This window comes from Mesoplodon bidens, assembly GCF_964165515.1.
Source record: "Mesoplodon bidens genome assembly, chromosome: 10".
Taxonomy (NCBI): domain Eukaryota; kingdom Metazoa; phylum Chordata; class Mammalia; order Artiodactyla; family Ziphiidae; genus Mesoplodon; species Mesoplodon bidens.
Genome location: NC_138172.1, coordinates 48,548,847 through 48,569,761, shown reverse-complemented (window position 1 = coordinate 48,569,761; position 20,915 = coordinate 48,548,847). Strand labels below are relative to the sequence as shown.

At 51.6% G+C, this 20,915-nt stretch overlaps 1 protein-coding gene across 1 annotated transcript in view; it reads left to right on the top strand.

Moving 5' to 3' along the window:
• Window positions 1–86: 86 nt before the first annotated feature.
• Window positions 87–20,915, top strand: part of DLEC1 (DLEC1 cilia and flagella associated protein) — a 39,351-nt gene continuing 18,522 nt past the window's right edge. The window contains 13 exon segments of the mRNA XM_081245645.1: window positions 87–641; window positions 1,169–1,342; window positions 1,985–2,121; window positions 3,819–3,911; window positions 6,781–6,871; window positions 7,471–7,633; window positions 8,762–8,954; window positions 9,572–9,630; window positions 10,205–10,373; window positions 10,785–10,878; window positions 11,095–11,225; window positions 11,334–11,492; window positions 15,614–15,753. Of these exon segments, the coding sequence (XP_081101771.1) occupies window positions 554–641; window positions 1,169–1,342; window positions 1,985–2,121; window positions 3,819–3,911; window positions 6,781–6,871; window positions 7,471–7,633; window positions 8,762–8,954; window positions 9,572–9,630; window positions 10,205–10,373; window positions 10,785–10,878; window positions 11,095–11,225; window positions 11,334–11,492; window positions 15,614–15,753 (1,691 nt within the window). The 5' untranslated portion in view covers window positions 87–553.

Genomic DNA, 20,915 nt, shown 5'->3' with positions numbered 1-20,915 from the left:
AAATGTTGATTTAGGCGTACATACCTATGAAGACATGCTTCAAATTTATGGAGCTGTTTTCTGGTGGGAGGCTGGGGCAGGGCTTCTGTACTTTTTTTTTTTTTTTTTTTTTTTTTGCGGTACGCGGGCCTCTCACTGTTGTGGCCTCTCCCGTTGCGGAGCACAGGCTCCGGATGCGCAGGCTCAGCGGCCATGGCTCACGGGCCCAGCCTCTCACAGCATGTGGGATCTTTCCGGACTGGGGCACAAACCCATGTCCCCTGCATCGGCAGGTGGACTCCCAACTACTGCGCCACCAGGGAAGCCCTTCATCCGTATTTTTAATGTTTTACTTCTTAAGCTGGGTGATGGAAACACGGCTTGTCATGTTATAATTTATACGTTTTTCCCAGTGTAATGGTTCACGAAATAGAAGGCAAAGGTGTGTGCATGTATGGAGTTCCTCTTCCGTGCCAGCTTCATTACATTTATCCCCCCACCCCCTTCCCATATTATTCAGTGAACCCCAGACTTCATAGCCTTTGTCCACACAAGTCGCTTTGCCTTTGAACAGATGGTGATCTCGCTGCAGAACACCACGTCCACCAGCCGCCACCTGCGAGTCCTCCCGCCGTCCACACCCTACTTCGCTCTGGGATTGGGTGAGCTCAGGGTGGCAGCGGCCTGGGTGGCCTCGACATCGTGTACTGGCCTTGCCCCGGGTTACACACCCACCAGGCCCTAGGGTGACTCCACAGCTGCACCCCTCGTGCTCCGCAGAGGCCTCCTACCCACCCTCCACCGAAGGCCCCCAGTCCCGACAGCTCCTCCTCGGATCTCGTCCCTCCAGGCTCGGTTCTGCCCTCTCCTCGCCCTGCGCACTGTCACTGCCCTCAGCCAGGACCCCTAGTTCCTCACTTAGGCCATCACAGTGGCTTCCCAGCCAACCTTCCTGCCTCTGACGCGGTGTTCTCCTGAAGAACAGCTCTGATCTTGTGTCCCACCCCCCCAACCCCTGCAGAAACCTCAAATACCTCTCTGCTGCCCACAAAATAAATGCTAAGCCATAGGGCCAGGCATGGCCCCGCCTGACCGTTCCAGGTGGACCCTCTCACCCCCCCTGTCGCCCCAGGCCCTGGTCTTCTTACCTGGTCTCCAGAATCTCATGTGTCGCTTTTGTCACCCACAGGGATGTTCCCAGGAAAAGGTGGAATGGTGGCTCCTGGAATGACCTGCCAGTACACTGTCCAGTTTTTTCCCGACTGCCTTGGGGATTTTGATGACTTTATTTTAGTGGAGACCCAGTCAGCGCACATGCTGCAGATCCCCCTGCAGGCCCGGAGGCCGCCCCCAGTGCTGACGCGTGAGTGCGCTCTGCTCTGCCGGGATTCAGGGAGGGCTGGTGCCCCTGTAAGGACCACCTGCCCACAGGGCCCCTTCATGGCAGCACACAGCCTGTCCCCTGGGGCAGGGGCTTCTGGGTCCAGAGAAGGGACCCGCCAGAAGCTTGCGCACAGTCCTCCCGTGTCAGGCCCCGACCATCCTGCTTCCCGTGGAGGCTGACTCTGAGTGACACACATCAGGAGAGGAGGCCAGCATCCCAGCTGACCCCAGCCTAGATGTCGCTGGCTCAGGGACACCCTGAGTGGGCCTGTGCCACGGCAAAACAAGAAGGAGTGCCTGGAGCCCTCCATGGGCGTCACCTGTGTGGCCATGGGGTGGCTGGCTTTGCCTGGACACCCTCATTTACAAGTCCCTTCAGCTGGGCACAGTCTGCAAGTTGGGACTCTGACCACAACCCCCAGGGCCATGCCAGGTGGCACTGGCTGAAGCCCGAGCGCGTGGAGTCCCGAGGCGCCGCTGCCGTGTGGGAGCAGGGGTGGGCCTGTCCCCATCCATCCCCCTCGCCCCTCCACAGCTGCTCTTAGCTCGGGCTGGGCCTCCGGAGAACAACAACAGGACGGCCTGTGCTGTTTCTCTTGCCCATCTTTCCTTGTGGCTGCAGTGTCGCCGGTGTTGGACTGTGGTTACTGCCTCATTGGGGGCATGAAGACGACCAGATTCATCTGCAAAAACGTGGGCTTCAGCGTGGGCAAGTTCTGCATTATGCCTAAAAAGAGCTGGCCGCCTCCAAGCTTCAGAGTGAGTGCTCACAGATTGCTACCTGGAAAGAGAGCAAATCCATCAAAGGAAATAACCCCTGTGAGGGACTTGCTCAAGCGCACCTGTGGCTGGAAACACACACACAGAGAACAGAATTTTATAACCTCTCTCTCCAGCTGCCACGGTCCAATGAGAATCAACATGTACAGAGACCAGCGCTGTAGTTCTTGTTACTCCCCTAATACCTGTGTGACCCTGGGCAGGTCCTGTCACCTCTCTTATCCTCCAAGACCTGGCTCAAATGTCCCTGCATTCATTCATCCATTCATTCAGTCAGTCAGTCATTATAGTAGCAAATGTTTGAGTATAGCAGAGGTCACAGATTGGCAGCTCTTTGGCTGAATTTTATGGGTATATTTATTTGGCACAGGGCTTAAAAGCATTTTTTGAGCCACCATTTAAAAATAGAGAGATTTCGGATTTCCCTGGTGGCCCAGTGGCTAAGACTTCACGCTCCCAGTGCAGGGGGCCCAGGTTCAATCCCTGGTCAGGGAACGAGATCCCGCGTGCTGCAACTAAGACCCGGTGTAGCCAACCAACCAACCAACCAACCAAATAAATAAATAACTTTTTTTTTTTTTTTTTTTTTTTTGCGGTACATGGGCCTCTCACTGTTGTGGGCTCTCCCGTTGCGGAGCACAGGCTCCGGACGCGCAGGCTCAGCGGCATGGCTCATGGGCCTAGCCGCTCCGCGGCATGTGGAATCTTCCCGGACCGGGGCACAAACCCATGTCCCCTGCATCGGCAGGCAGACTCTCAACCACTGCGCCACCAGGGAAGCCCTAAATAAATAAATAAATAATAAAAAAAAAATAGAGAGACTTCGTATAAAAATGTACATTTCCAGTCTCTCTGAAACATTGGGAGACGTGCAGCCCTGGGCCAGGATCCACCGTGGCCTGTCAGCTGGAGTTGAGAAGCAGAGGGTGTGCACGTCCCCTCCTGTTTGCCCAGCTCTGCCCTCCCCACCCAGCACAGCCAAGTGCTGACACCACCTATGGTCATGCTCACTCACACTGTTATCTGACTCAGAGTAGAGATATTTTGCTGTACCTGTGTCTCCCAAAACAAGCGACAGATCCAGAGGACCATATGTTCCCAGACACACATTTCACTCATTTCTGTTATCTGCCAGCGTCCTGGAGGCATGGGTTTGTGTCCCTGGCATGCTCAGTGGCTTCCTATGTAGGCACCTGGGCTGCAGCTCTCCTGACAAGATGGCAGCTTCCCTTGACTCAGGTGCTCATGGCCAGGGGTGGGTTGAGGATGGAGGCCGCCGACACAGAAGCCGGCACCAACCACACAGGCTGCTGTAATAGGGAAAGGACTGTGCTTTGGGAGCCCACCTCCTGGGGGAGGCCATCTCTCACACCTCCTGCTTTGCGTATGAAACACTTGTCAGTGGTCCTTGTACCTCCTACCCGCAGGCAGCTCTTTGTGGACGCTCTGTCTTGTACTCGTCTTTAACCACCAGAACCCCATCTAGTGCCTGGTGCAGGTTGAGTAAGTGCTTGCTGAATGGATGAGCCTCAGTTTCTTCATGAACAGGAGACTGGATGATCCATAAGACCCTTCAAATCACAAAATGGATGTTTGGAGGAGGGAAGTGTGTCATCTGAGCACGAGATTTTACAGTTTCTTCCACACTGTTGGGTCATCTTCTGCTTTTCTTTAAGGCTGTTGCAACCATCGGCTTTGTTGAGCAGCCTCCCTTTGGGATCCTGCCGTCAATGTTTGAGCTGGCTCCGGGGCAGGCCGTATTCATGCAGGTAGGTGATGAGACGCAAGCTTGTATTTCCTTATGATTGGTTGGCTGTTTCCTCAACTGCTCACTTGATTTCATTGGCCTCTCTGGTTTTTTGTTTTTGGGGGCTTTTGGGGTTTTTTTTTTGGCTGCCCCACACAGCTTGTGGGATCTTTAGTTCCCGGACTAGGGGTTGAACCCGGGCCACCGCAGTGAAAGCACTGAGTCCTAACCACTGGACCGCCATGGAATTCCCGCCTCTGTGTTTTCATGACCCAGATATCCACTCCCAGGTCCCAGCCTTGGTGGATTCTATGTAGGAGCATGCTTTTGCATTCTGTGGGGTGATGTCATTTGACTCTCCTATGACCTCCCTCACAGAGCAAGTGCAGAAAGCCCTAGCAATGCCACCACGATCCCTGAGTGTTGCTTGTCCACCCGTGAGCCTGGGGGTCACCTCCACTAACATCTGAGCTGCCTCCAGGATCTCCCCTCGGTCCTTCAGTCTGTCTTGGACCATCCCACCCCCTAAATCTGGTACCTTTGTTCTCTTTCCAGTTTTATCCTCAGTTATATGGTCAACAAGGCCCGCCTTCCTTAGGCCTTATCCTGAACCTCTGCAGAAGCTCCCAGAGTCTGACCTCCGGGATGTGGGCTCCTCCTTTCCTAACTGGCCCCTTTCCGGGGTCCCTTGGGCCTGTCACACCTGCTCACTGGTCCCCAGAAGAGGCTGTGAGACATGGTGATGTCTTCCTGCCCCTGTCACCCCACCCTCTGCTCCAGGAGTCTGACTCTGTGCTGTCCCATGGCTGGGTGTGGGGCTGCCACAAGCGTGCATGGCCTTCCTCACTTGCCTGTTGAAGGACACACCCACATTAAAGAGTAAAAGCTATCTGAGTTCTGGGGAGGGGGATTCGGCCTACATCAGGTCATCAGACCTGATGGCCAAGAGCCATAGGTTCTCAAACTCCGCTGCACATGGCCGTCCCCTGAGAAACTTGCAAACACGCTGACATCTGGGCCCCAGCCCTCAGGTTTTGAGTTAATTCGTCTGGGGTGTGCCCTGGGCATAGGATTTTTCAAGCTCCCCAGGTGATTCTGTGTGTGTGGCGAAGTTTGAGGACCACTGCCATAAGCTTCTTTGCCAAGATGTAAAGGAAGGCTTCCTTTATCAGCTCCTTTCCAGTTTCAAGGGTCTGATGAGGTCTTGTTCTGGAGTCATGCTGTCTTGTTCATGTCCGTGATGATCTGATCCTGATAAGAACCTGGCTTTTGGAGTCGGGAGGAGGCCAGTGTAGGAGCACAATAGGGATTATCCATCCTCCTCTGTTGCTGAGGGGTGAGCCGGGTCCTCTTGGCATAGCTCAGGATTTGTCAGAGTCTTGTGGGGGCTTTAAGGAATTGCGGCTGGTCACCCCTGCCCAGGCCATGATGTCCCCCTCATCCCATCCTCCTATGATCCCCAAGGAAAAGAAGAGGGTCGCAGCAGCAGTCTTTGGGGAGCAGTGGGGGAGTCAGGAGGAGGTTTCCCCCTTTGCATTCCTTATGTAAATTTTGTTTACTGATTGGGATTTTGTTTTAAAATTTATTCATATTTCCAAATAATTAGATACACATGATTAAAAATTCAAAAGACGCAAATAGATGCACAGTGAAATGCTCCCTCTCCCCCCAGTTCCTCAGCCACCCAGAGGCCACAGCCTTACCAGGTTAGGTATGTGAGATATGTGATGCCTACCTAAGCAACTGCACATGGTTTTTTCTTTCCTTTGTTTCCATTTTTCCTTCACACAAATAGTTGCCCACTCTGTGCTCTGTTCTGCACCATGTATTTTCCACTTACCGTTTCATTTTTTTTACAGCTGCATAGTATTCCACTGGGCATATGAACCATAATTTAGGTCAACTGTCCCCTGCATGAAGATTATTTCTGATCTCTGGCCATCTCAGGGAATAGCTTATACATACATCACTCTGTCCTACCAGAAGGCTACAGTCCTTGATGTGCATTTGCTGACTCAGGGTCTCTGCTCTCATCATTGTGATACATGTTGCCACAATCCCCACCATGTGGATTGTATCAATTTGTACTTCCAACCACAGTATGTGAGGGTGCCTATTTTAATCCTCATACCTTTGCCAATACAATGGGTTATCAAACTTAAAAAAAAAACTGTTATCATGGACATTTTAAAACATATACAAAAATAATCTGAAAAAGAATAGATATACATATATGTATATAACTGACTGACTTTGCTGAACACCTGAAACTAACATAACATTGTAAATCAACTATACTTCAATTAAAAAGAAATAAAGAAAGGGCAGAAGTCCAACTGGCCAAGCAAAAACAAAAACAAAAAAAACCCCAAAACAAACCTATATGCAAAAATAGAATAGTTGAATGATCACCCATGTACTCATTACACAGCTTCAACATTTATCAACTCTTGGCCAACCTTATTTCCTTTGTACCCCTCCGTCTCTTCCCACCAAACCCTGCCCTGCCCCTCTAGATTATTTTGAAGAAAATTAAGGTATCCTATCACTGTGTTTATGATCGCTAACTTTCTGCTCTTTGCCAGTAGGAGGCATGAAAAACTGTTCTTCTGGGTGGTTTGCATTTCCACTTCTTTCATCATGAATGAGGTTAAACATGTGGTTATTTAAGAGCCATTTGTATTTCAGTCTCTATGAATTCTCTCTTCATAGCCTTTCAACACGCTCCCCAAATTAGCCGGTGGAGCCTGGGCTGAACCCGTAGCCTTAGGGAAGGGGCCGGGAGGGGAGGGAGAAGTGGAGACCGGAGGGGAGGGGGTGCAGCTGAGAAGAAGAGGGCGAGGGTAGAAGCCCCTTCACGGGAGACAGCGGGACAGCCCTTCCCTCCCCAGGTCCTGTTCCTCCCAACCAGCCTGGGAAAGGCAGAGCAGACCTTCATCATCGTGTGTGACAACTGCCAGATAAAGGAGCTGGTGACCACAGGTGGGCTTGGGCGCGCTCCCAGGGGTGGCCCAGCTGCGCCCGGTCCCCCTTGGGGGTGGGCACACTCAGGGGATGCTGCAGCCACCAGGGCTCTGGTCAGACCTTAGAGACCCAAGCCAGCGTGGCCTTTGGGACTGTCCCAAGGGGCCGTCTAGTGCGAGAGGGATGGAAACCTGGGGGGCAGTCTTTTATCGAGTCACTTTGAAACTCACCGTGATCTCCTTTGGGGGACTGCCAGTGACTCACACAGAAACGACCAGGGCTCCTGTAGGTTCCTGTACAGTTAGAAGGGGGCATCCTGCTGAACTTCCTTAAGGTGCCTTGTTCCTTCCTTCCATCCGTCTGTCTACCATCCACCCAGTTTCACTCAGCAGGTATTAATTGCTACATGCTGTGTTATCAAAATCACCTTCTTTTGGTCTGAGGTGACGTGGGGACATGAACCTGTGTGCTGTTGGCTCCCTGTCCCCCTGTGTGCACTTCCCGGGGTCACGATCATGGCCGGTTGCACGTGGATGGTGGCCTCGGTCCTGTGACAGCCTTCGGCCACAGAGTCCTGGTTTCAGCCCTAGTGAAACTTCACTACCGTACTTTGTCAGGAATCGGGCAGCTGGTGGCTCTGGATCTGATCTATGTTTCTGGTGAAAAAAGTCAGCCGGAGCCCGGAGAGCTCACAGACTTAACAGCCCAGCACTTCATACGCTTTGAGCCTGAAAACCTTCAGTCCACGGCCAGCAAACTGCTGATTATTAGAAACGCCACGTGAGTGACGCCTCTGAGGGACCCCAGCACACACCCTCCCTCCTTCCTCACCTGGCCTGAGGTCCCAGTGAGGCCGGTGGTTCCTTCCAGAGGCCAGGGAGGAATCTGGGCACAGGATGGAAGGATCCAGATTTGCACTGTCCATCATGGTAGCCAGTTGCCACATGTGACTATTTAAATGGAAATCAATCAAAATTAAGTAAAAGTAAAAACTCACTTCCTCAGTGACACCAGCCACATTTTAAGTAATGAACAGCCGCACGGGTAGCTGGTGGCTATCATATTAGAGCCGATTTATAAGATGTCACATTGGACAGTGTTGCTCTAGGATCCTCTCGAGCACCCTTAACCAGGAATAGTTTTCCAGAGAGGTCCTGCCCAGCCCATGAGGGGAAGCCACCCAAGTCCCACCGTCAGACAGATGATGGCCTGTGGGTTCAGCTCTCACTGCCATTTATTCCCTGCCCATCCTCTGAGCTCTGTCATTACACCAGGACAGACCTTGGGGAGCCTCCCGGCGAGGCTGCCCAAGTGACCCAGGCCTTACACAGGCTCTGTCGCCTGGCAGGATGAGTAGTTCTCACCTGCCGTCCCCCTCACCGACACCTGCTGTCAGCAGCACGCCTGGAGTCCCACCCCTTCCACCACCAGGGAGTTGGCACCGCTTCTGTTGGCAGCCAGTGGGCACATATCTTTCTGGCCAGAGCAGTAGTCCTGGGAGGCCATAGCCGGAGAGGCAGAGGGTGGGGTCGATGTGGCAAAAACTCACGCGGTAGAAGATAAGGCAGAAAAATTTCCTGATATCTGGGGGAGGGGGCGGGGGGGCGGTGCCTGATGGTTAGAGCATGATTACCTCGAGTCACTGTGGCTCCAGCCTCCAGCTGCTGTGCGGGGCTGTGCTGGGAGGTCTCCAGTCTCCCTGCCCGCCACGCTCTCCCTTGCCCAGGTGCCCCCAGGCTCCTCCATGGGAAGGGCCTGAAGGCTGACCTGGCCACTTCCTGCTCCTGGGTCGTTTCCTGCTCACTCCGGGAGCAGGGCTAGGCCAGGCCGGGGGTGGGGGGACCTGATTCTGGCAGAAGTGGGACATGGCCTTGGACCCACTGCCTACTGTCAAGGTCATCCCCACAGGCACGTGGAGCTGGCCTTCCGCTGGCAGATCATGAAGCCCAACCTGAGGTCCCTAATGCCTGGAGGAACCTACAGCCCGGACAGCATCAAGTCCCACCCTGACAGGGAGACGGCCTTCTCCATCGCCCCCGCCATGGGAGCTCTCAAGCCCCACACGGACCACGAGTTCCTCTTGAGCTTCTCTCCTCGAGAGGTTAGAGTGTGGCCATCTTGGTGGTCACATATGATTGGGTCACGGTGTTTTCACCCTCTGTCCCTGTTCTTTGGTGACACTGAAGCCACAGCTGACGCTGCCGAGATCCCTAGCATCCTGCTGAGGCTGGCGCTTAGCTAAGAGCGGGGCCAGTGGCCGGGCTTGGTGTGCAGCCCGTTTTGCCCGGTCCCGACCCCGCACACCCCATCTGCAGCCAGAGCCTGGGCTCGTTTCCTCGGCTCTGGTGTCTTCCATGTCTCTACTATATCAAAGGTGTTACCATTCCTGCCCAGCCCACAGAAGCCCCCAGAAAGGGTGAGGTGGGGCTCCCCAGAGTGAGGTTCACACGGCCCCCACTTTCCAACACGAAGCCGTGTGTGTCCCGGGTGAGGGGGGAGTGTGAGGGGGATGCCCAGGGATGCTTGCTGGTAAGAGAGCAGGCCTGCCTCTCAGCATGCAGCCATCTCACGGCCTCTCCCGGGAGGGTGTGGTGGCAGCGCTGTGTCTCGTGGAAGACCTCTCTAGGGGCCAGTCCACCGGGAGGAGGGATGCCTGCCATGGCTCCAGCCTTCCCTGGGGCAGGCTTTTGTCTTCAGGGTGCTGTGTTTGCCTTGCAGCCCAGGGATTTTCACAGTGTGCTCCAGATGGTGCTAGAGGAAGTCCCAGAGCCCATGAGGTGAGCGGGAACCGGGCCCCTGGCTGAGGGGTATGCAGTTGGGCATGCTGGGACGGAGTGGAGGAGCCCCTGACCCCCGGCAGTCTTTGGCACGTGGGAGCGCCTTGCCTTGCCCTGGCACCCAGGCCTGGAGCGGGCTCCGCAAGCAGGGAACAGCTCTCTGGACTCACCACCCTGGAACCTTGGAGCTGTGCCCCAGGCTCACGGTTACTGCTGGGCAACTAGGCTGGTGACCCCTGGGTGGTGGCGACTAATGAGGGGAGGTTTTGTCCCATGGCGTCACCTCTGTCAGTGCTTCCCTGAGCAAGCTGTCAGTGGGGGGCCTCCAGTCAGCTGGTGTGGAGATCCTGGCTGACGCTGCTGCAGGGTGGTCCCTGGAGGTGCAGGGAGGGACCCCCGTCCCAGGCCTGTGGTTGAGCTGCCGTCCCAGCCAGAGGCATTCATCTGTTTCAGGACATTGCTGACGCCTCTGATTTCAGGGGGCTTGGGAGCTGTGGGCAGGGGGCGCTTTCTTTTCACAAGACCAGAGATAGGGGACACGATGGCTCCTAGCTCATGGTGGGTTTGTGTCCAGCTTGGACTTGGAAAACCCGAAGGATCCTTCGTACTCTGTGAATGACGTGATTTTCCTGGAAATCGAGGTGAAAGGCTCAGTGGAACCTTTCCAGGTTCTCTTAGAACCATATGCCCTCATCATCCCCGGGGAGAACTATGTTGGGGTGAACGTAAAGAAGGATTTCAAGGTACGTGGTTGTCCCTCCCCAGCCTAGGCTGCCCGAGATGGTGCTGAGCTCGGGCGCGAGCATGGGGAGGAAGCGGCTGGTGGGGCCAGCAGTGGTGGCCACTGCAGAGAAGCTGAGGCTCTTCCCAGAGCCCTGGAACCCACTTGCTTTGAACAGACGCTGGGCCGGGCACGTCTGTCATTTGTAGCTTCCCAGCATCCTCCAAACGACAGGACTGTGGCACCCGTTCCTGGGTTTAGGGATCTTTGACCGGCTCTGGCACCCACAAACACTGCAGTGTGCGTTGGTGCCATCGGGTGGCCAGGACTTATCTGGGAAGGTGTCGAGAGGACCTCTTGTGAGCCCACAATCCCGCAGTCCTTTAGCAAGTACAGATCTGACAGGGAGCCCGGCTCGGGGTGTGTCTTTCAGATGTGGAACAACAGCAGATCAGCCATCAGGTACACGTGGGGGAAGATCAGCGACTGCCACATCATGGAAGTGGAGCCCTGCACGGGGACCATCGGTACTGCAGGGACCGAGGGAGGGGCTGGCTGGGGAAGGAGAGCTCGAGGTGAAAGGGGCCCGTGCAGGGGTCCATGGCCCCCTGATCAGTTTCAGCCGCAGCCTGGCCCTGTGGTGGGTAAGGAGTACGCCAAGGCCAGGTATCTGAGCCCGGCCACATAGGGGACCTGCCCCTGTTTCCTTTCTCCACGGCTCACCTTTCCTCTCCCTCTCTCAGAGCCCAACGAGGTGGAGGATTTTCAGTTGAACTTTACCGGGGGTGTTCCCGGCCCGACGAGCCAGAACCTGCTGTGTGAAATCAAAGACTCCTCCTCACCGGTGGTCTTACACATCGAGGCGGCCTTTAAGGTGCCTCTGGTGGGACTGGGCGGCTGGGCGGGCCGGATGGGGAGCTGGGGTAGGGCACAGAGCCCACGGCCCGGGTGGCCCAGTGACGGGCCCCTCTGGGTGCCTCAGGGGCCTGCCCTCGTCATCGACGTCTCAGCCCTTCAGTTTGGTTTGCTGTGCCTGGGGCAGAGAGCCACAAACTCCATCCAGATCCGGAACGTCAGCCAGCTCCCGGCCACGTGGTCCATGAAAGAGAGCAGGGTCTGCCTGCAAGAAAGGCAAGAGGGCGTAAGTCCTGGGATGCTGGCTCATGGTGCCACCCCTCCCCCCACCCCACCCCACCCCACCCCACCCCCGGAGCCGAGTAACCCGTGTGGTGTGTGAGCCGTGGAACTGTTGCTGGTGCCTTCAGAGCGTGGAGGCTGGAGAGGAAACACCTGCCTGGTGACCTTTGCCTCGCAGAGTCCCCCATCCCCTGTCTCTAGGCAGTCGGGGTCCTTTCTACAGCAGAACTTAACCCCCGAACTGGATTTTCCTGTTCCTTTCAGAGCAGCCAGAGTCAGGAAGAAAACAGGCAGCTGAGTTGGGCGGGAAGCTTCCAAAAGGCCTCCAGGGAGGGGCAGGCGGCGGGGCTCCCTGCAGAGGTTCCCAACCTGCTTGCAGTTTTGAGTACCTGCCACCAGGTGGTGAGCTTGCCACCCAAACCAAAAGGCTCCAAAAGGAAAATCATTTCCACTCAAACAGCACTTTTCCTTTTACTCTAAAAATAGAAAATATTAAAAGTGGCTAAGCATCGTCATCATCACATTTAAATTATGGCATCATGTTTTGTTTTGGTTTTTTATACATTTATTTTATTTTTGACTGCGTTGGGTCTTCGTTGCTGCGCGCTGGGCTTTCTCTAGTTGAGCGGGGGCCACCTCTTCGTTGCGGTGTGTGGACTTCTCATTGTGGTGGCTTCTCTTGTTGCGGAGCACGGGCTCTAGGCGCGCGGGCTTCAGTAGTTGTGGCACGCGGGCTCTAGAGTGCAGGCTCAGTAGTTGTGGCGCACGGGTTTAGTTGCTCTGCAGGAATCGAACCTGTGTCCCCTGTATTGGCAGGTAGATTCTTAACCACTGTGCCATCAGGGAAACCCATGGCATCATGTTTAAATACCATGTTCAGGGAATTCTCTGGTGGTCCAGTGGTTAGGACTCAGGTGCTTTCACTGCCAGGGCCTGGGTTTGATCCCTGGTCAGGGAACTAAGATCCCGCAAGCTGCATGGCACAGCCAAAAATTATATATATATATATATACATATATATATATATATATATATGTATATATATATATTTCAATCTTTTTTTAAATTTTTATTTATTTATTTATGGCTGTGTTGGGTCTGCGTTTCTGTGCGAGGGCTTTCTCTAGTTGCGGCAAGCGGGGGCCACTATTTCATCGCGGTGCGCGGGCCTGTCACTATCGCGGCCTCTCTTGTTGCGGAGCACAGGCTCCAGACGCGCAGGCTCAGTAATTGTGGCTCACGGGCCTAGTTGCTCCACGGCATGTGGGATCTTCCCAGACCAGGGATCGAACCCGTGTCCCCTGCATTGGCAGGCAGATTCTCAACCACTGCGCCACCAGGGAAGCCCTATGTTCAATCTTGAACAAGCCCAAGCCACACCAGCAGGCAGCTAGCTATAGACCACTGGCTTACCATGCCCACCCTTCCCACGTGGTGACTGTAGCTCCGTCGGAGCAGCAGCTGCACGTGCGAGACTCTGGCCAGGTTTGTCTGGTGAAAGCACCCTCCCTCCCCAGGTCCCACATCCTGCTGCCCACTTCCCCTGTTGTTCAGAGGGCCGCACACTTTTCCTTCCACATTCAGGAGCTGAGGAAAGAGAGTCACAGCCACACATACATCTTATTTGCCAATGCACCTTCCCTTCTCCAGGACTTTTCCTTTCCACTTGAAAGCCAGTCTCCTTTACCTGGCGGCCTCGCTTCTCCACTAGGCACCCTGAAACTTAGAAGTTATGACAGTTTGCATTGAATTGGCCAACACCATTGCCAAGAGACATTGCCATGTGGTCTGTTCCACAGGCTTGGAGTTAGCACTGGCCCCCGCAGGGCTCACTGGTCACACTGCTTGGACCATGGAACCACAGAGGCTGGCGCTGGGACTGCGGGCAGGGTGCTATCAGTAACCTTTTCTTCAAATGAAACCTTCAGCAGAAGCCCAAGATCTAGAATAGAGTATGACTGTTCTTGACTCCCAGAGGCCCCCTTGTCAGGCATCCCTGCCCCACCCTGCCACTCCCCACATCCTGCTTCCCTGCCCTAGGACTTCTGAGCCACCCCTGGGATTTCCCAGAGCACAGTTGGAAACTTACGGGCCTCAGCCAACCTCGTCACTTGATAGAGGAGAAACAGGGAGGGACAGGGGCTTCCCCGGGGCCACACAGCTAATAGGTGGCAGAATTGTATCAGATCCAAGTTCTCTGATTCCCAGTCTGTGTTTTTCTCCCATTGTGAAGAATAACTACATTTTACAGTTGAAGTAATTGTCAGTTTCACAGTACATTAAGATTTATGTCGTAATCGAAGCTGGTAGCAGTCCTGTCTCTACAGTTCTCTGCGCTGTGTTCTTGTGAGCTCTCAGAAATAATGTTGAAGGGGCTTCCCTGGTGGCACAGTGGTTGAGAATCCGCCTGCCAATGCAGGGGACACGGGTTCGTGCCCTGGTCCGGGAAGATCCCACATGCTGCGGAGCGGCTGGGCCCGTGAGCCATGGCCGTTGAGCCTGCGCGTCCGGAGCCTGTGCTCCGCAACGGGAGAGGCCACAACAGTGAGAGGCCCACGTACTGCAAAAAATAATAATAATAATAATGTTGAGATTTGGGGTTCGTAGATGTCCCCAGGCCAGGGGACCCAGAAACCCAGACCCAGACCATAGCCCCCCCGCCCCTCCCCCCCCCCGGGCTCCAAAGGAGAGGCACGTGAGGAACAACGGGCGAAGAAAGCAAAGGGGCTCTTTCCTTACCAGCAGAGCTTGGGCCCAAAGCTTGGACAAGCCAGGCCAGAGCACGCCAGCCACGTTTCCTGAGACGTAGGCCAGCCCACCCTCCCTCCAGTGCCAGGGCGGTGGAACCTCTGAAGTGAGAGGGCACAGGGCCCAAGATAGCACAGCACAGCGGCCAGGGTGGAGGTGGGGTGGGACCGGGCAGGGGCGGCCAGGTCTCCCTCCAGGCAGGTGCCTTGCACTCCTTCATGGCCTTGGTCTCAAGGAAGGAAGAGACCAAAGAGTAACCTCCCTCCTGGTTGTGATCTTTCAACGTCCAGTGACACCCCGACTAGCCAGTGCGGCCCATCTGGGACCCGGCGGCCGCGCAGTCAGGCTGGTGCTCCTGGTCTCAGCCTGGACAGGAGGAGGGGCACTCTTCTCCCCAAGCCTTTTCCTTTCCCTTTTAGTGCCTGGTATGCGGCACGGGGTGGACATGTCGGGTGAGTGGGGACTAGCCTGCAGTGGGGCTGAGTGGGGTGAGGGCGTGATGGGGTGGGGAAGAGACCACGTGGGTGTGTTACCAAACCAAGCTTGGGTCTGCTTGCCCACGTGCAGTAAAGCCAATCTACGGACACCAGGTTGTGGTGAAGGAAGGTGTAGTGTTTACTGTAAGGTGTCAGACAAGGTGAATAGGTGGCTCGTGCTCAAAAACCTCAAACTTCCCGAAGGGTTTCAGCAAAACATTTCTGAAGCCAGGTGAGGGAGGTGGATCATAGCGTATGTGCTCAGTTCGTGCACAGTTCTCTGCTTGGTGGATGGTGAGGTAACAGGGTGGTGTCACGGGTTAACGTTAGCAATCCTCAGGCTCCAGTAGATCTGGGGACTACGTGCCATGGTCATCAAGTAGTTACTTTCTTCCATTGGGTGGTGGTTTTAGCGTCTGTAAAACAGCTTAGGGAATGTGCAGCAGATACTGTCATCTAGGTGCTTCAAAGGGGAGCTACAGCAGAGGATAGGGGGAGGGGTCTGTCCCAGGAAGGCACAGTTACAGGTGCAAAGGGCAAATCTGTGGCCACATGGAAGCTTGTCCCCTCCCCTGGTTTGGGGGCTTGGTGGCTTTCCTTACTTGAAGCCGACCATTCCTGACGCGCGCCTGCACAGCGGGGCGGGCAGACCTCTCAGAGCCACCGCGCCGAGGGCGACTCCCTCTGCCTTCCGCCTCCTTTCCTTGGAGACTCAGTTTTCATCCTCTTCGTCCTGAGCTCTTGCTCAGCTGTGTTCCCCCACCTGCTTGCCTCCTTCCTCATCCTAGAAGCGCTTGGGGTATGGGGGTGGGGGCAGCTTGGGGGCGACCCTGGTTGTTCATGGCCAGCACCCAGTTCTGCAGTTCCACGTGTCCCCACTCCTCGTCCTTCTCCCCATCAGGTGTCTCCCTTCGTCATTGAGCCATCCAGTGGCCAAGTTCAGCCGCTGGGGGAGTGCAGAGTGAGCATCACGTTGGAGGCCCGGCACTGCCAGTGTCTGCAGACTGTCCTGAAGCTGGAGGTGGTAAATGGGACCTGCAGGTAAGGGGGTAGGGGGGGAGCCAGTATGACACACTTTTTGCATATTCGTGGCATATTTATTTATATTGTGTGTAGTTACGTATTTGTCTATGGACGTTTCAGAATTTAAAGGTCTTGATATGTGTTTATTCTATGAAATTTGGAAATTACAGAAAAGAAAATGAAAATGATCCATAACCTATTACCTGGAGATCATTCACTAGTAATATTATGGGGTATATATATCCTTCTAGTGTGTATATGCTAAAGGAATATACATTAATGCAACCACTTTGGACAACACTTTATTGTTACCTAGTAAGGGTAACAATACCCTTGGTCCAGCATCAGTCCTTCTGGATATAATCCCAGAGAGACTTACACGTGTGCAGTGGGAGCCGTGTGCTCATGCTGGAAGGCTCATAGCTGGACTTTTCATGACAGTGAAGAACTGGAAACAGCCAACGTTCATCAACAGGAGACTGGATGCAAAATAACTGTGGCAGATTTTCTCTTTTATTGGAATGCAGTTGACATGTCACTAAGTTTAAGTTGTACAACATACTGACCTGATTCATTTGTATATTGCAGCATGATTTCCATTGTAGTGTTAGCTTACACCTCCGTCACTTCACCTAATTATCATTTCATTTTTGTGGTGGGAATAATCAAGTCTCCCAGCAGATTTGATGTATATAATACAGTATTGGTATCCATAAGCACCATACTTCACATTAGATCTTCAGGACCCATTCACCTACTAGTTGCAAGTTTGTACCCTTAAACAGCATCTTTCCAGATGCTGGGCACCCCCAGCCCCTGGTAACCACTGTCCTACTCTATGTTTCCACGAACTTGGCTTTTTTAGATTCTACGTATAAGTGAGATACTACAGTATTTGTCTCTGTCTGACTTATCTCACTTGGCGTAATATTCTCAAGGTCCATCCATGTTGTCGCAAATGGCAGGATTTCCTTCTTTCCCATGGCTGAGTAATGTTCCATTGTATGCATATACCATATCATCTTTACCCATCAATCTGTTGACAGACAGTTAGGGTGCTCCATACCTTGGCTGTTGTGAATAATGCAGTAAACATGGGGGTGCAAATATCTCCTTGATATCCTGTTTTCACTTCCTTTGGATATATACCCAGAAGTGGAATTGCTGGGTCAGGTGGTAGTTCTATTTTTAATATTTTGAGGAACCTTCATACTTTTTCTGTTGTGGCTGAACCAATTTATATTCCTACCAATGGTGTACAAGTGTTCCCTTTTCTCCACATGCTCACCAACACTTGTCATCTTTTTTTTTTTTTTTTTGCGGTATGCGGGCCTCTCACTGTTGTGGCCTCTCCTGTTGTGGAGCACAGGCTCCGGACGCGCAGGCTCAGCGGCCATGGCTCACGGGCCCAGCCACTCCGCGGCATGCGGGATCTTCCCGGACCGGGGCACGAACCCGTGTCCCCTGCATCGGCAGGCGGACTCTCAACCACTGCACCACCAGGGAAGCCCCTCACTGTGGTTTTGATTTGCATTTCCCTGATGGTTAGTGTTGCTGAGCATCTCTTCGTGTACCTATTGGCCATCTGGATGTCTTCTTTGGAAAAATGTCTAGTTCCTCTGCCCATTTTTTAATTTGATTTGTTTGGCTTTTTGCTATTGAGTTGTATGAGTTCTTTATATATTTTGGATATTAACCCCTTATCAGATATGTGTTATTGCTGACTAAAAAAAAAAACACACAACCTAAAAGTTGAGAATTATGTTTTATTCTGGGACCTTACTGAGGACTATAGTCCAGAAAACAGCTTCTCAAATAGCTCTGAGGTAAGGGAGGAGCCAGAATATATGGGAGTTTTTGCTGAAAATAACAAAACAAAACAAAAACAACATACAGGGAAACATCAAAAGATTACTGCTAATCACAAGAAACAGACATCTCAAGTTAATGTAGTGCTTTTCTGTGTATGGGAAGATGCAAGATTCTGGGCTTATTGAAATCATTCCTTTAATATGCATCTTAACTACTTATGGCTGGTACCTTGTCTCTCTCCATCCTGAATTCCCCTCAGGGTGCACTAGTGGAGGCAGGTGCAGTGACTGCTGGCTTGATGGTTGCAACATCCTTTGTTTACTGAAATGGCAGGCAGCATTCTTTGTCCACAGTGTGCAAATACTTTCTCCCATTTGGTAGGTTGTCTTTTCATTTTGTTCATTGCTTCTTTTGCTGTGCAGAAGCTTTTTAGTTTGATGTAGTCTCACTTTTTAAATTTTTTTAAATTAATTATTTTATTTTGGCTTTGCTGGGTCTTCGTTGCAGTGCACAGGCTTCTCTGGTTGTGGCGTGCAGGCTTCTCTAGTTGTGGCGGGAGGGCTCTAGAGCATGGGCTCAGTAGTTGCGGCACGCAGGCTTAGTTGTGGTATGTGGGATCTCAGTTCCCTGACCAGGGATTGAACCTGGGCCCCCTGCATTGGGAGCATGGAGTCTTAACCACTGGACCACCAGGGAAGTCCCCCTCACTTGTTTATTTTTGCTCTTATTGTTTTTTGTACTTTTGGTGTCAGATCCAAAAAAGCATCCCCAAGACTGATGTTGAGGAACTTCTTCCCTGTGTTTTCTTCTAGATGTTTTATAGTATCAGATCTTATGTTTATGTCTTTGAGCCATTTCAAGTTAATTTTTGTGAGTGGTGTATGATAGGGGTTCAATTTCATTTTTCTACATGTGGTTTTCCAGTTTTCCCAACAACATTTGTTGAAGAGACTGTCCTTTCCCAGGACATTTTCCCAGGTGTTCATTTTTTTTTAAATTGAAGTATAGTTAATTTAGAATGTTGTGTTAGTTTCAAGTGCACAGCAAAGTGATTCAGTTATACATACACATAATATATTCTTTTTCAGATTCTTTTCCATTATATGTTATTACAAGATATTGACTATAGTTTCCTGTACTGTACAGTAGGTCCTTGTTGTTTACCTGTTTTATATATAGTAGTGTGTATATGTTAATCCCAGACTCCTAATTTATCTCTCCCCGCCCCTGCACCATTATCCCCTTTGGTAACCATAAGTTTGTTTTCTATGTCTGTGAGTCTGTGTCTGCTTTGTAAATAACTTTATTTGTATCCTTTTTTTTAGATTCCACATATAAGTGATATCATATGATATTTGTCTTTCTCTGTCTGACTTACTTCACTTAATATGATAATCTTGGGAATTCCCTGGCAGTCCAGTGGTTGGGACTTGGCGCTTTCACTGCTGGGGCCCGGGTTCAGCCCCTGGTTGGGGAACTAATATCCCACAAGCAGTGCAGTGCAGCCAAAAATGAAAAAAAAAAAGAAATCTCTAGGGCCATTCATGTTGCTGCAAATGGCATTATTTCATTCATTTTTTTTATGGCTGAGTATTATTCCATTGTCTATGTGTACCACATCTTCTTTATCCATTTATCTGTTGATGTACATTTTGGTTGCTTCCATGACTTGGCTATTGTAAATAGTGCTGCAGTGAACATCAGGGTGCATGTATCTTTTTGAATTATGATTTTTCTCTCGATATATACCCAGGAATGAGATTGTAGGATCATATTTTAATGCTATTTTTAGTTTTTTAAGGAAGCTCTATACAGTTCTCCAAAACAGTTGAACCAATTTACATTCCCACCAACAGTGTAGGAAGGTTCCCTTTTCTCCACAACCTCTCTAGCATTTATTATTTGTAGACTTTTTTTTTTTTTTGAGGTATGCCGGCCTCTCACTGTTGTGGCCTCTCGTCTTGCAGAGCAACAGGCTCCGGACGCGCAGGCTCAGTGTCCATGGCCCACGGGCCCAGCCGCTCCGTGGCATGTGGGATCCTCCTGGACTGGGACACGAACCCATATCCCCTGCTTCGGCAGGCGGACTCACAACCACTGCGCCACCAGGGAAGCCCTAATTTTTAGACTTTTTGACGACGGTCATTCTGACTGATATGAGGTGATACCTCATTGTAGTTCTGATTAGCATTTCTCTAATAATTAGTGATGTTGAGCATCTTTTCATGTGCCCGTTGGCCATCTGTATGTCTTCTTTGGAGAAATGTCTGTTTAGGGTAGTCTTTTTTTAAAAAATTTTTAATAAATTTATTTATTTATTTATTTATTTATGGTTGCATTGGCTCTTTGTTGCTGCACACAGGCTTTCTCTAGTTGTGGCGTGCAGGGGCTACTCTTCGTTGCAGTGCGCGGGCTTCTCATTGCAGTGGCTTCTCTTGTTGCGGAGCATGGGCTCTAGGCACGTGGGCTCAGTAGTTGTGCTCATGGGCTCTAGAGCACAGGCTCAGTAGTTGTGGCACACAGGCTTAGTTGCTCCGTGGCATGTGGGATCTTCCCGGACCAGGACTCGAACCCGTGTCCCCTGCATTGGCAGGCAGATTCTTAACCACTACGCCACCAGGGAAGTTCCTGTTTAGGATATTATTGGCTCTCTTGTCAAATATTAGTTGAGTGTATACATGGCATTTTTAAATGAGCAAATACCATTGTATTCTGGGAGGAACACACTGGAGATTTCGAAGGTTATTAATGATATTCCCTCCCTCACTCCCTCCTTTCCTTCCTTCCTTCCTTTCTCATGGAAAATTTCTTACATACATAAAAATAGTATAGTATAATGAACCCCTGTGTATCCAACATCTACTTTCAGTAATTATCAAATCACGACAAATACTGCTTCATTCACATGCCTCATCCATTTCTCCGCCCAACCCTTCTCAAACTATTTTGAAGCATAATATTCATTTTCTTAAGTTGACGGGGGGTAACATTTTGTTTCTTAAACTAGGCTGGGGTGGTACACAGATGTTCTTTTTATTATTATTCTTTAAACTGTATAGATATTTAAACTGTATATTTGTTTTGTAGTCATTTCTGCATGTATTTTGTTATAAAAACTTTAACTGCTCACTTTAAATCTTCATGAATACTTGAATTATCCTCCAAAGAGAATGTGCCATTTTATACTTCCACCTCCAGGGTATGAGATGCCCATCACCCCAGACTCTCACAGTGACAGATATTCTCAGACTTTTGGTACTTGGACCAGCAACAGGGGGGAAAGTACCAGCAGTGTATCATTCAAATGTGCTTTTCTACAACTAACATTATGGGTCTAAGTATGAGTCTTTTCAAACCCACCGGTAATT